Source organism: Bombyx mori, chromosome 11 (genome assembly GCF_030269925.1).
Source record: "Bombyx mori chromosome 11, ASM3026992v2".
NCBI classification, from domain to species: Eukaryota; Metazoa; Arthropoda; class Insecta; order Lepidoptera; family Bombycidae; genus Bombyx; species Bombyx mori.
Window position 1 is genome coordinate 7,592,362 of NC_085117.1, and position 16,488 is coordinate 7,608,849.

General features: G+C 42.9%; 1 protein-coding gene across 1 annotated transcript in view; it reads right to left on the reverse strand.

Annotated features, from left to right (window-relative positions):
• The window catches only part of LOC101743610 (GTP-binding protein REM 1), a 136,116-nt gene that overhangs the window by 7,060 nt on the left and 112,568 nt on the right, over window positions 1-16,488 (reverse strand). The window contains exons 3-4 of the mRNA XM_012695001.4: window positions 1,416-1,501; window positions 832-1,021 (exon numbers count right to left, since the gene is read on the reverse strand). Of these exons, the coding sequence (XP_012550455.1) occupies window positions 832-1,021; window positions 1,416-1,501 (276 nt within the window). The remainder of the gene's footprint in view (window positions 1-831; window positions 1,022-1,415; window positions 1,502-16,488) is intronic.

Below are 16,488 nucleotides of genomic sequence, written 5' to 3' on the forward strand. Positions count from 1 at the left end.
AAGATGAGAGTTCAGCGAATGTCTGAAAAGCAAATCTTCTCTATTCATTCACAAACGAACAAAGTGTTTGAAGCCTCCAAGAGAAATGGTTTCAAATTTGCACTAAATCGAATCGTAACAAGCTTGGATCCCTTGATTTATACACTCGTTTTCTTTTCAATTTAAGAGTTATTTCAACTTTTAAAATTGGTTTCGTGTATTACACAAACATTGGGATTCTTTATAGAACGTGAGAGAATTTGGTTTTCCCCCACTTCGATAAAGTGGCACGACACGAGAACCCTCTCATCGTGGCCCCGGAAACTACATTCCCGATCCTGCGGACCGAATGGAAAGCAGTCGACGTCGCCCAAAACACGTCATCTCGGATCCTCCCGATTCACTAACGGTGCTTTTAGGTACTTCAAGCACCGGTCACCGTTCTCGTCGAACCCGTCGCTTGCGACGAAGGGCTCGACGAGTAAATTAATTTCACGATGTCAGATAAAGTTCTATCAAAGATTTTCAAATAACAAAAGCGGTTATGGAACAATTTTAAAGGACGCAAGCCAGAGTGGATATTCTCTCTTTACAAATTTATTTAAGACGTCTCATTACAAGATGCACGTTGATCGAAATATCGACAGTTGAAACAAGCGGATTGTGTTGGAATCGATTTAAGAGATTTAAAAAAAATCGGTGTTGCCCTATTCCAATATGCAAAAATACTCCACTCCATAAACATTGCCATCTATTCTTAAATTACTAATATATTCTTAAATAACTAATCTATTCTTAAAAAGAAAACAAGAAGAAAAGAAAAGTCTTAGAAAAAAGAGAAGAAAACCTCACCTTGTGTGGAGACGGCCCTACTCCTTGCCAGGTCTATCTTGTTTCCCACAAGCAACGCTGGTCGAGCACGCAGCATGTCAAAGTCCAGTAGCCTGGCTAGTTCCTGCTCAGCTTTCTGGAAGGAAGCCTTGTCCACTACAGAGTAGATCACCACGAAGGCATCTGGAGGCTCTGATCTGTCGATTTCTTCCTGCGGGATGATGGAAACAAGTGAGATTTTATGGTAAGTGCAAAAGGTTTATCTGTGATTTAAACTTCACTTGTCACTAAAGAGGTTTCCTATTTCAGATCAGATCCACTTATCGCTCATTGACTTCACGCGGTCAATATAGTTGGCTACTATGATGCGTGATGTGGAAATCACCTCTATCGTGGAGGGTTAATTACACACAGACTAACTCGACGGTAATTAGCGCCCATTCGTACTTAGTACCTTAGTACTTAGGGTTGAGGGTCGTGTTTTACCCCACATTGAGAGAAAATTCTATTGATGAACAGGTTTGTTTGGTCTTTATCTTGGTGCTTAAAGTCGATACAGTGTAGTTGCAGTGCGATTTAATAATTTAAATCAAGCCTAAATTTACCTTAGCACTGGTGCAGTTCACGAAATAAAGCTCTGATTCTTCCCCGTTAAGGAGTATAGAAACCTTCTGTTCTGAGCTGTCGACATCTGTAACAATAAATGTGAATAAGAAAAGATAAGCTTTGTTATCAGTCTCGATTACGAGGTATGACGATCTTCTATGGCAATTATGTTTCTTATTTCCCTTGTAGGCGGACGAGCATACGGCCCGCCTGATGGTGAGTGGTTACCGTCACCCATGGACTTCAGCAATGCCAGGGGCAGAGCCAAGCCGCCGCCTACCGCTAAACCACGTTAGGTACCACCACCCTGCCTATTTCAGCCATGAACCAGAAATGCGTTTGGGTTTGAAGGTGGGGGCAGCCGTTGTAACTATACTGAGGCCTGAGGCCTTAGAACTCATATCTCAAGGTGGGCGGCGGCATTTACGTTATAAATGTCTGTGGGCTTCGGTAACCACTTAACACCAGGTGGGCTGTGAGCTCGTCCACCCATCTATGTTTTTATTAGCGATGTGAATGGGTTGCATGTTGTTTCTTGTGATGAAAGTTTTGAGCTTGGCCATTGGATCCCTTCAATCAAGTGGCTGTATGGATTCAACAATCATTTTTCACAATGACTGAGTGATAGCTACTTATTACGCAAACACCTTTAATCTCTCATTCTTCAAAATACTAAAAATAATATTCTTTTGTAAATATTTTCTCTAAAATGACGCAATAAACAAATCAATGCAATGACTCATTTATCACGTCATTCTTCGCGGGAAAATTGGCAACAGTTCGACAATCAGTCGTGATCGAGTCAATAATTGCAAATTATTTTATCAATTGTACAATTTTATACCTTAAATCCATACACAAAGAAACCATTTGAAAAGCAGAAACTTTTAAAATGTATTTACCTACAATAATCGACAAATGAATTTGATTAGGTGAGCCAAGTACAAATACTTTCGTGCGTTCAGAAAACCGCAATCTAAATTGCACGGCTAGTCGGTCGATGACCCCGAAACCGGTGGGGGTGTATTAGTTATTTCAATCATTACTTGCTGTTAATAAAGTCTCAACAATGATCAAGTTCAGGATATCGAGGCATGAATACGACTTTTTACTGTAATGGAAGACGGCTAGGCAGCTATTCAAACCGGAACAATCAATAGCTCTATGAAAGAAATACAGAGGACAATAGTTATTTTGGACCGAGATTACTGTACATTATAACCCACTGAGTTTCTCGCTGGATCTTCTCAGTGGGTCGCGTTTCCGATCCGGTGGTAGATTCTACGAAGCACTGCTGTTGCTAGGGCCAGTGTTAGCAGCACCTCTTGGTTTGAGTTCCGAGAGCTCACCCTAGCATAACGCTGATATAGCATCTCAAGGCTATTAGCATAGGTAGGAAAGAATAAAAAACTGTAAGCTTAGGAATTTTTTGCTTATGCATGCTGATCCATCTAATGTTGGGAACGCCAGAGATCACAACGTTAATGCCACCATCTTTAGAACATGAGGTCGAAGTCATATTAAGAAGTTATCTTGAGTAACGGCTGTCCCACCTCTTCAAACCGGAGTCCATAATTGCTTGGCGACAACAATAATCAGAGTGGTGGTCACGTATCCGTTTAGGTTCAATCCCTTCCGTAAAAAATCGGCAACGAAGCCCATAAACGCGCCAAGAGCTCCAAGATTAACGTAAACCAATTAATGAATATTTGTGAAATGTTTATCAAAGCAGTTTCTCCTTGCAACGCCTCCTATAAACGAAATCAGGCTTCGCCTTCGGTATTACATGAATTAATTACCTACCCACTCACTGTGAATGCGATTCAATAGGCTCTTAATTTACATGCTGATGTGTTGTTGATAGGTTCGTTTGTGATTGTATAATTGGGTCTTTCGTAGACTTCGGCTGTACGTCATCGGATGTTGTAGTTATTCGTGTGATTCGTGAAGTTCATTTAGGAGGGTAGGTGATAAACAGGATAGCGCTGTGCATGACGCAGCGGTACTAGATGGTATGAGTGAATTGTGTGCTTCGTGCGAGTTTTTTAACTTTTCGATCGCGTAAAAGTTAACTGTAATTTGTATGGAGTTGGAATAGCTTTCCTTCGTTTGCCGCTAGGGGCGCTGTTCCAACTCCATACAAATTTGAGTTAACTTTTACGCGATCGAGAACGTTAAAAAACTCGCACTAAGCACACAATGCTCCGATAACGAGCTGTGCCATAAAAAAAATGAGATGGCCGGATCGCCTTAAGCAATTCCTCAGAATACTCCTCAGGGTACATGCGGCATTTTCTGATGAAAATAACTCAAAACGTACTTTAAGTTATCATCGCACAGATGTAAATGCAGCATACTCTAGTAACTATACTGAGACCTTAGAACTTATATTTCAAGGTGGGTGGCGCATTTACGTTGTAGATGTCTATGGGCTCCAGTAACCACTTAACACCAGGTGGTCTGTGAGCTCGTCCACAAATCTAAGCAATAAAAATAAAAATACTCGTATAAAAAAAAGCGCGTGTGTGACATTCCTCCGTGCCGTTGTGACACAGGCATGTAACAGAATCACGAATGTTCAATATGGCTGAATAGTCGCTGACGAGACATCCATTTAAATGCAAAAAGGAATTTGGGGCTGTACTAAATCGAAACGTATTTCTTCGTTTTCTACTTACAAAACGCCATTAGAAAAAATATTTTCATATGACATAATCTACATCCATCAATCACTGTTATTTCAATAATTTGGTTCTTTTTCATAAATCTGTTCCTAGAATTGGAAATCTCATGAAATTACGTATGTTACTAATTTTCCTGTTATCTTCACACATCCAACTACCATATTTAATATTAAGCAAAAGTCTTGATTTAGTTGTTATTGAAAAAATAATCGCTGCCTTTTTGATTGTGTTAAAAACAGAGGTAGGTACGACCCTGCGTGTTTTTGCCACGAATCTGTCGTGCGTTCCATTTTGAAGAGTGGCAAAGCCGTTATACAATCCGGTTGAGGCTTAGACCTCATGTCTCAAGGTCGGTGGTAAGTTTCACGTTTGGGCTCCAGTAACCATTAAAACTAGACAGGTCGTGAGCTCGTTTACTCATGTAATAAAATATACGTATTAATTAAACTGTGTACATAAATGTATTTTAAGAGCCCTGATATTGGACTTATAAATAAAAAATCACAAATAATTAGCACCATCATTTTTCTGCGACAAAAGAAATGTGTCAATGTCAATCTCTAGCAGACTGGCTCTCTCAAACTTGTTACGCCCCGGCACTTTTATCGGTGAAGGAATAATTCACGGCACAGTACAAATTATTGTAGCTCAGTAAACTCATTAATTTCATTCATTCGTTCATGTTTGGTTGAATTTTTCGTTACTTCATTTAAGTTTACTGAGAGTTTAGTTAATTTTACTCTCAAATTCATGCACTGATGTTTTCATGCCTTAATAAAAAAAAAACACAGAAATATTCATTAGTAAAAACACGATGATGATATCATCTCAAACAATTCCTCAGAGCACTCTCCATGGAACATACGGTACAAAATACAGAGGGAACCGAAGTCTCTCCGCAGATGCCTTCTCAGTGGGTCGCTTTTTCGATCCGGTGGTAGATTCTGTGAAGCACTGCTCTTACTAAGGCTAGTGTTGGCAAATTCGCCAGGCTGATGCCCGTGAGCTCGCCTATACGTTAGGTAAATCTGGCATGGGCTATCGATCGAAGCTACCAGAATAAGTAGGCAAAAAAAAACACTAAAAATAAATTCGTTTAATAAAAATGAAAGCTAACAGATTCTTGGTTATTGGCAGCAGTAGCTATGTATTATGGATGGCGGGTAGTTAACGCTATCATAATTATGCCTATTACAGCCGTGAAGTTCTATAATACAATTAAAACTTCGACCTCCAAGCTTGAGGTGCGTATGGGCTCCGGGAACCATTTCCGGGAGTCGTAAGTAATTTCGTCTGTCTATCTGAACAAAGAATAAAGGAGAAAAGCAATAAAAACTTTTTCGCATTTGTAACATTATTATTATATAATTAAAACGGTATAATCTTATTTTTATTATTAATATCGATATCGATATTAATATAATGAGTGTAAAAGTGTGTTTGTTTGTACATCTTTAATGTCGGAACGATGTAACAGAGTGCCATAATTTTTTTAGGTGTCGCTTAGTTGAAAAATGTTAAATCAGGCTACCTTTTAATCCGAAAAAACATTTCATTCCCACGGGAAACTATTCGTCTATCTTTAATTGTGTGTAATTATTAAAAAAAATACGTGACATTAAAGAAACATTTATTATCGTTTATCCTTGACCACGTGGACGAAGCCGCGATTAACGGCCAGTTAAAGTATTATTTTTCTGACCTTTTGAATGGCCTACAGCTTTCGTGATCACGAAGGGCTAAAACGCGTAACTCGAAAAATATACAAAAAAAATAATTATAATTTGAGATATTTATTACTGAACTTACTGTCTTTATTCCCTCCTTACAGTTAATATGAAAAGAAGAACGGAGCGGCCGTGGTATTTACAAGACATTTACTATCTGATCGTAAAACGCACAATCTGTCTTGGTTTTCAATTAACCGAAGTGGTGCTTCCCTGGCCATAACGGCCGTCGGAACTGTAATAAATCCTATACCCTAGGAGAAGCAAGACGTTAATAAGACGGATTCTGAGATCGATCTTTTTTTTAAAATGTTATTCTTAAATATCATACAAATAATGCAAAATGGCATCTTAAGAACCATAGCAAACGTACCATGGTTTGTGACAAACACTGAGATCCATGAAGCCATGAACATGAGAACTGTTAAGGAAGAGATAAGGTTGACAGGGACTAAGTACAGAACTCGGCTAGAAAACCACCCAAATACCCTAGCTAATGCGTTGACAAAAGTCAGTTACATCAAACGACTGAAACGTCATGATATACAAGGAGTTGGTGACAGATGGTGATCAATGAGGAGTCTCCTGGTGAGGAGCCTCTTCGATGCGATGGCACACGCAACGCATCTGCTCATAGTCCAGGGCTGATCGCAGTTATACTGTCAGATAAAACCAGAACCACAAAACTATGTCTCAACTATGTCCCATAAATACAAAATTCCAGTACGTGGTCCGTCTGATTTCCAGATGCCCATGGACATCTGTAATGCCGGGGATACATCTGAGCCGCTGCCTACAGTTTTCAATTCATTTCATACCAAGATTTAAGAAGAGCGCACACAGGAATAATTGGAGGTGAATTCATTCCTGAGGTGTACCGTGTAATTCGTAAATTACCTCACTAAAGGCACTGTACACGACCGTGGTAGGTGGTATTAATAGATTCTCTTGGAAGGTTGTGTGATAATAAAACGTAATGATGAAATAATCACAAACAATATTTAATATACAAATGAAAATGACGTCAAAGGCACATCATAGTTATGCCTTCAGTAATTTGTTAGATTATGAGACACCCTGTATATCTGAAATCTGTCTTCTTCGGAAATTCTTTCCATGAAAGTTTTTTTGTATTTTACTCACACACTGGTACGTAAAATATACTTTATTGCGTCCGCACAGTTAAGACGAATTTCATTTCATACTTTAAATTCTATCAATAAACATATTATGCACATACAGAACTATGGTAATTTTGTCCAAGTTATATTTTGGCGTGGATTGATAACTACATTACTCTTGACGAAAAATATCTTGATTTAACGACCGCGAATTCGTAGTCTTAACGTAAGACTTAATATTATGTAAACAATTAACAACTGGTGGTAGGACGTCTTGTGAGTCCGCGTGGGTAGGTATCACCACCCTGGATATTTCTGTCGTGAAGTAGCAATGCATTTCGGTTTAAAGGGCGGGGCAGCCGTGTAAAAACTGAGATCTTAGAACCCATGTTTCAAGGCTGAAAGGCGGCATTTACGTTGTAAATGTCCATGGGCTTCGGTAACAACTTAGCACCAGATGGGTCGTGATTTCGCCCACGCAACTAAGCAAATAAAATATTTTCAAAACTTTACAATTTTACTTTGATTTGGTGTTCTGTATTTTCCCTCAGAGCAAGCATTCTGTTTTTGGAAATAAAATGTTTGCATATGAGGGCTATTTTATAAGGTGAGACCCTTTATCCATCTACACTAATGATAGAAAGAGACAGATCTTTCTGTCAATGCACTTAGTCTTGTTACGGATGAAGCCACTTACGCTGTGGTTTCATTGTCACAGTTATGGCCCAATGTCTGGCTTTGATCTACGCCAATTCTACGGCTATTTCTTTTGCGCCAATCACTTAAAGTTTTACTGCGGCTCATTTCGACAGGTAAGAGGTTCCAAATGAAAGCAACTTAACCTTTTTATTGCTAAGACGGCTAAACAAAGTCATAGTCTATCTGGTGTTAAGTATGTATTTCATTACGTGTCCGACCGAAACTGGTTTTTACGACCGAAGCCAGAACCGAACTTTCGGTCGGGTACTTATTTCATTACAAAAATTGGCACTTATTTACGGAATTCGAACACAGGCACTGTCGCTCGATACGAGTCATCATCATCAGCCTGTATCTCTTCGCTATTGGATGTAGGCCTCTCCTATAGACCACCCCAATAAAGGTTTCTCCGCCTTCCGCATCCAATCCCATCCCGCATACAGCCGCAAGTCATCGGTCGACCGAACAGAATGACGACCAAAACTGCGCTTACCGATACTTGTTCTCCAGTCCAGAACGTATCTGCTCCATCAGTCAACGGTTCTGCGATACGTATGTCCAGCCTATTGCCAATCTTGCTAATCTTTAGGGCTAATTCGGTTACTTTAGTTCTTCCACAGATTTCCTCATTTCTAATTCGATCCATCAAAGAAACTCCGAGCACTTTCCATAGCACGATGACCGACTTTAAACATAGGGATCAGACTAGACCGGATAATGTTCATGTTTCAGCACAATTTTTCATAACCGGTAGTACGCACGATATACCAGTATACCAGGCGTTTTATCATTTAGGCCACGTAGAGGATAGATTGGATATGGCATTAACCTATGGCACAGAAGCTTATGACAATGGGAGCTATTAATAAATATTGTCGATGATACGTACTCGTATAGCATACACTCGATAGGAACTCGTGACATGTGATATACTAATCATAATAGTTAAAGGTGCATTATCAAAAATACATAATGTACATACGTGGTATTTTTGTACGATTTATCTCTGTCAGCTGTCAATAAAATAAAGAATTTCCCTTTAGGCCGTATCATTTCTAGAGCCATCCATCTTTCCAAACATAGAAGGTATTTCTTGATGTTATTATCATTTCCGTTTTGTTGAGACACGTACATATAAGCTGTGTATAGTTGAAATTCAGTGCTGTCATAAGATTCGGAGCGTACTAGAATTGAGTATATCCTTTGGAATCGGGATAAATGATTATTATATATGTTTTGTATTCGGTCGAGAGGCAAAATGATATCACTGAATTTCAACTATAAGGACAAGAAAAAATCATCATAGAACTAATAATGCCCTCTATTGAGTATTAGGGTAGGCTATCATTGCTTGCTTGCTTGCAAGCTTGCGTCATGTTTGCTTGTTTATATTTTAAAGATTTAATGTTTATCTTTCTTTTTTTGAATTTTTCCTTCTTTATGCCAATTTTTTATACTCTAAAAATTCTAAATTTGATTTCTTTACATTATTACCAAGTGTCGAAGAACTAAATAAAAAAACAAAATGGTTCAATTCAAATCTATTCAGTAAATTTTACGTAATACGCACACAGCGACAGGCTTCTAGCATTTTATTAATTATATCCACGAGTATTTATAAGTTGTACTAGTGTCTCATTTGTCAACATAGTGTCAATAGAAGTGAATGTTCAAGAGAGCATGAAGAGAATTTAAACGTAGGCAGCAGCTTGGATCTACCTCTGACATTACTGACATCCATGAGCGGCGATAACCACTCATCATCAGGCGGGCCCTACGCTCGTCTACTAACACGGACAATAAAAAACAAAAAAGTGTGTGTGTCCGCTCCGACGCACGACTGGAGTTTACTGGATATAAATATAAATTTGTGTCAGTTGAATACAGTAAAATATGGAAGTTACGTATTCTAGTGAGAATGATCCGGGAGTTGCGGAACACGTGGATGCGGTAATTAAGTAAGTCTATATAATTCACTTTTACAATTAATATATAAGTTGTCCATTCACTGATAGAAGGAATTGTTTATATTTAATAAGCTTTATTAATAAATGATTTGTAGCGGGTTATATTCGGGTATCAACCCACTAACAGTTGATACGTTCAGGAATCGAACCCGAACGGCGTCCGGCCACAAGCAAAACGATGTCGGTAAATTAAACGAAACAATACGAGAAATAGTTCTATATTACGACAACACGATACACTACAGATTATTAACAAATTAACGAGACACAAAACAAATTTATATTTAAAATTTAAAAACTCCAAAAAATATTAAAATCTCTTACTATGCTGTACGCACGACGGTCATAAAACCCTTAAGGATAATAATAAGAACCTCGTATCAGCAATAACTTCATAAAGTTAATATAAAAAGAAACAATTCCAAACTGTTTTTCTTGAGCCCAACAAAAGCAGATGTTCCATGAGTTACTTAATTCGTAAAATGTCTGTCATTCCGATAGAGGCACCCGTCACGCGCGGACGTGCTCATCGACCACTCGATCGCCCGGCCTTTGTTCGCCCGGCTTTTGTTAGCCCGGCCATTGTTCGCGCGGCCTGTGTTCGTGGTACATCTGCCGACTAAGTGCTCTTCCTGGAAGTTTTTATTTGTTTTGTTTCCTTTTGTTATTTCTGTGTTCGTGGTACATCTGCCGACAAACTGTCTTCCTGGAAGTGTTTAATTGGTTTGTTTCTTTTTGCTATTTCCGTTTTGTTGTGATTTTTCTTTGTCCTGCAGTAATCGTGCCGCATCGCCACCTGTGTTCAATAGAACCGCTCAGGTCCGAGAAGTTGGGGCCTCGCCGCAAGGCGAGTGTTTTCTAAGACCCAGGGTAGCCCCACCTGGGCACGTAGACATCATGGACGCTGTATTTGCGGAATTTCTCCGGCTTCGCTACCCAAAGCTCACTTCCGAGTTTCAGGCCTTCAAGGCCGATCACACTGCGAGCCCTCTCGTGGACTCCACCGAGCTCGCTGCTCCTGCGTCGCCTGTACCTGCGTGCAAAGCTTCTGCATCGAGCACCGCAGCCTCCGTCGTGCCTGCCGTTCCCGCGTCGCCTATACTGGCGAGTAAAACTGCTGCGTCGTCCGCCGTGGTCACCGTTCCAGCAGCGCGATCATCCGCTGCCTCCGTCGCGCCGTCCAAAACACCTACTCGTAGGTCACCTGCGCCCGCCTCCTCGTCCTCCGACTCTGACTCGGAGATGGAGGTCGACCTCGCTCCCGCCTCATCGACGGATGGATTCACCCTGGTGCAAAAGGGTAAGAAGCGTGCCGCGGAGTCTCGAGCTCCCGCGGCCGCTAAAATTAGCAAAGCCGCGAACGCGTCGCGCCCCCGCCCTCAGACTCCCGTTGCGCCTCCAGCCCGTGCCACTCCGTCGCCGCGTCCGGTGGCACAAAATAAAGCCCAGACCCCTCCCCCGGTAATCCTTCAAGAGAAGGCAGCTTGGGAACGAGTTTCCCTGGCCCTTAAGGCCAAAAATATCAATTTTACGAATGCCCGTAACCTCGCGAACGGCATTCAAATTAAGGTTCGAACATCCGACGACCATAGGGCCCTCTCTTCTTACCTCCGTAAGGAGCGTATAAGTTTCCACACATATACGCTCCAGGAGGAGCGCGAACTCCGTGCCGTTATACGTGGCATCCCTAAAGAGTTGGATGCCGAGCTCGTCAAGGCCGACCTTCTCGAACAAGGCCTACCGGTTAACTCCGTACACCGCATGCACACAGGCCGCGGAAGGGAGCCATATAATATGGTTCTCGTCGCCCTCCAGCCTACCCCCGAGGGTAAGCAAATATTCAACATCCGAACGGTCTGTAGCCTTTCCGGAATCGCAGTCGAAACCCCACACAAGAAAGGCACACCTAGCCAGTGCCATAACTGCCAATTATACGGGCATTCTTCCCGTAACTGTCACGCGCGCCCCCGATGCGTCAAGTGCTTAGGCGATCACGCCACGGCCCTATGCACTCGCGATCAAAAAACCGCGACAGAACCGCCTAGCTGCGTCCTGTGTCGAACACAGGGTCACCCCGCAAATTACCGCGGATGCCCCCGAGCCCCGAAAATAAATCGCCGCGTCGCCCGCCAAAACCGCCTCCGAGCTTCCGGCCCAGACATCAAAGCCTCGGCACCCTCTGTGTCGCAGGCTAAGCCAGCGTTCGTTCCGGCGCCGGTGCCCAGTGTCTCGGCCTGGGCGAAACCGCTGCCGTACATGAACACGGCTACAACTCCCTCCTCCGCGATTCGTCCCGCCCCCGCGACTCGTCCCTCTCCCGCGACTTGCCCTCCGACCGCGTCCGACAATCTCGCTTTAGCGATCGACTTCTTTCAGTCGATCAACTTTGAGCGCGTTAACGCTTTGGGCGACGCCATTCGCTCTGCCTCCACTGCACAACACTTTATCGCCGTTGTGCAGGAATACGCCGACGTATACGCGTCATTAAATACGTACGTCCTCCCCTCACTCCGCCGGTAATCAATGGCGTATATAAGTAGAATAAAGCCCCTATCCGTAACGATAGGATTTCTTAACGCTTACGGTCTCGCAAATCAGCGTGATCAGGTTTCTGACTTTTTGCGTGACCATCAAATTGATATCTTTTTAGTGCAGGAGACCCTACTTAAGCCCGCGCGCCGTGACCCTAAAATCGCGAACTATAACATGGTCAGGAACGACAGGCTCTCTGCTCGTGGTGGTGGTACCGTCATTTACTATAGAAGAGCCCTGCATTGCGTCCCGCTCGATCCTCCCGCGCTCGCTAATATCGAAGCATCAGTGTGCCGAATCTCACTGACGGGACACGCGCCGATCGTTATCGCGTCCGTTTATCTTCCACCGGATAAGATCGTTCTAAGCAGTGATATCGAGGCGCTGCTCGGCATAGGGAGCTCTGTCATTCTGGCGGGCGACCTAAATTGTAAACACATCAGGTGGAACTCACACACCACAACCCCGAATGGCAGGCGGCTTGACGCGTTAGTCGATAATCTCGCCTTCGATATCGTCGCTCCGCTAATCCCGACTCACTACCCGCTAAATATCGCGCATCGCCCGGATATACTCGACATAGCGTTATTAAAAAACGTAACTCTGCGCTTACACTCGATCGAAGTAGTTTCAGAGTTAGATTCAGACCACCGTCCCGTCGTTATGAAGCTCGGTCGCGCTCCCGATTCCGTTCCCGTCACGAGGACTGTGGTGGATTGGCACACGCTGGGCATCAGCCTGGCTGAATCTGATCCACCATCGCTACCGTTTAGCCCGGACTCTACCCCGTCTCCTCAGGATACCGCTGAAGCCATAGACATCTTAACGTCACACATCACCTCGACATTAGATAGGTCATCGAAACAAGTTGTAGCGGAGGACTTCCTTCACCGCTTCAAATTGTCCGACGATATTAGGGAACTCCTTAGAGCTAAGAACGCCTCGATACGCGCCTACGACAGGTATCCTACCGCGGAAAATCGTATTCGAATGCGTGCCCTACAACGCGACGTAAAGTCTCGCATCGCCGAAGTCCGAGATGCCAGATGGTCTGATTTCTTAGAAGGACTCGCGCCCTCCCAAAGGTCTTACTACCGCTTAGCTCGTACTCTCAAATCGGATACGGTAGTAACTATGCCCCCCCTCATAGGCCCCTCAGGCCGACTCACGGCGTTCGATGATGACGAAAAAGCAGAGCTGCTGGCCGATACATTGCAAACCCAGTGCACGCCCAGCACTCAATCCGTGGACCCTGTGCATGCAGAATTAGTAGACAGTGAGGTAGAACGCAGAGCCTCCTTGCCACCCTCTGATGTGTTACCACCCGTCACCCCGATGGAAGTTAAAGACTTGATCAAAGACCTACGTCCTCGCAAGGCTCCCGGTTCCGACGGTATATCCAACCGCGTTATTAAACTTCTACCCGTCCAACTCATCGTGATGTTGGCATCTATTTTCAATGCCGCTATGGCGAACTGTATCTTTCCCGCGGTGTGGAAAGAAGCGGACGTTATCGGCATACATAAACCCGGTAAACCAAAAAATCATCCGACAAGCTACCGCCCGATTAGCCTCCTCATGTCTCTAGGCAAACTGTATGAGCGTCTGCTCTACAAACGCCTCAGAGACTTCGTCTCATCCAAGGGCATTCTCATCGATGAACAATTCGGATTCCGTACAAATCACTCATGCGTTCAACAGGTGCACCGCCTCACGGAGCACATTCTTGTGGGGCTTAATCGACCAAAACCGTTATACACGGGAGCTCTCTTCTTCGACGTCGCAAAAGCGTTCGACAAAGTCTGGCACAACGGTTTGATTTTCAAACTATTCAACATGGGTGTGCCGGATAGTCTCGTGCTCATCATACGGGACTTCTTGTCGAACCGCTCTTTTCGATATCGAGTCGAGGGAACCCGCTCCTCCCCACGACCTCTCACAGCTGGAGTCCCGCAAGGCTCTGTCCTCTCACCCCTCCTATTTAGCTTATTCGTTAACGATATTCCCCGGTCGCCGCCGACCCATTTAGCTTTATTCGCCGACGACACGACTGTTTACTATTCCAGTAGAAACAAGTCCCTAATCGCGAAGAAGCTTCAGAGCGCAGCCCTAGCCCTAGGACAGTGGTTCCGAAAATGGCGCATAGACATCAACCCAGCGAAAAGTACTGCGGTGCTCTTTCAGAGGGGAAGCTCCACACGGATTTCCTCCCGTATTAGGAGGAGGAATCTCACACCCCCGATTACTCTCTTTAGTCAATCCATACCCTGGGCCAGGAAGGTCAAGTACCTGGGCGTTACCCTGGATGCATCGATGACATTCCGCCCGCATATAAAATCAGTCCGTGACCGTGCCGCGTTTATTCTCGGTAGACTCTACCCCATGATTTGTAAGCGGAGTAAAATGTCCCTTCGGAACAAGGTGACACTTTACAAAACTTGCATAAGGCCCGTCATGACTTACGCGAGTGTGGTGTTCGCTCACGCGGCCCGCACGCACATAGACACCCTTCAATCTCTACAATCCCGCTTTTGCAGGTTAGCCGTCGGAGCTCCGTGGTTCGTGAGGAACGTTGACCTACACGACGACCTGGGCCTCGAATCTATACAGAAATACATGAAGTCAGCGTCGGAACGGTACTTCGATAAGGCTATGCGTCATGATAATCGCCTTATCGTAGCCGCCGCTGACTACTCCCCGAATCCTGATCATGCAGGAGCCAGTCACCGTCGACGCCCTAGACACGTCCTTACGGATCCATCAGATCCAATAACCTTCGCACTAGACGCCTTCAGCTCTAGGAGCAGGCTTAGGGACCTCGGTAACCGTACTCGTCGAACTCGACAAAGAGTTCGCCGTGCAACCTAACCCATGAATCAGCTCGCTGAGTTTCTCGCCGGATCTTCTCAGCGGGTCGCGATTCCGATCCGGTAGTAGATTCATTCGCGAAACAGCTGCTCTTGAGCTGTTAGGTCTCCTTCGGAGGCGCTCGGGTAGCTGTTAGCAAATCCCACCCCTCCTGGCTGAGCCTTTGCTCGCCCACCTGTCCTGGTGAAACTGGAAAGGCCTCCGGGCCACCAGTAATCCTTCAATCATAAAAAAAAAAAAAAAAAAAAAAAAATGTCTGTATCTACAGTACGTACTGAAATATGTAACTTTGTACCGAATTCACGAATTACTTCCACAGTGAAATAATGGTTTTGTGTATTTACCAAAATTTGTGGTCCCGCAGTAGTCGAAATTCGAGTATAATTAATTGAAATTATAAGTTTGGACATTATAACGGTTCTATTGTCAAAGACTATCATACTTCTTTAATCAAATATACCTATGCGTCAAATACATGGTAGGGTATGCAATGTTTTTTTTATTGATTTAATGTATTATTAATGCACTTAGAGGAATTTTTTTTTGATAAATTGTGTTTTTTTAGAAATTATATTTAAATACGAGTTACATATTGATATTATACTATATTAATTATTTGTTATTTTCTTTTAATAAAAAAATCTTATGTTTAAGTTGATTATCAAGAATTGATCGTTTAAAGATATATGATTATTTTTAAAAAAATTAGCCTTCTGCACTCCTTCTCTATATTCTCTATAAGTGTGGGAAGTTTCATACTCCTCCGTCCACGCAATTTTCGTAAAAAGGGGTACAAATTTTTGCTTCACGTGTTAATAAATAGATAAAATTTACTATATTTTCTGTAATTGCGTGCATAGTGACTACAACCGACTAAGCTCCTCTACCAATAAAATCGAGAATGACTAATATACATGCACAATATGACAGTGTAATGTGACCAAACCTAAAATTTTGGTGGGTTGCGTCCAATAAATTTTCACAAAGCCACTTTATAATTAATTCAAGTTAATGAAGCAACGGATAATAAGTATTCATGATCTACCAGTTTAATTAGTGATTATTTAGCGTTTACGATAATAGCGTTCAATTGTATTTTGTTTTATTACTTAGATGGTGGGACGAGCTCACAGCCCACCTGGTGTTAAGTAGTTACTGGAGCCCATAGACATCTACAACGTAAATGCGCCACCCACCTTGAGATATAAGTTCTAAGGCCTCAAGTATAGTTACAACGGCTGTCCCGTCCATCCAATCGTACGTACCTCGAATAGGTCACTACCAGCGATTTGATAGGGAAAAAATAAATCGTTAAAACAAACAAAAAAACAGATTATCGCATTTATTATATGTATTAAGTAGGAATCCATGTACTTACATACAGCGGACCATACTTTTAACAGAAAATAGGTTTTAGTGCTCCAATCTTAGAAGCTATACGTGTCGCGAATTTGCGGTCATCTAGCTTGTTCAT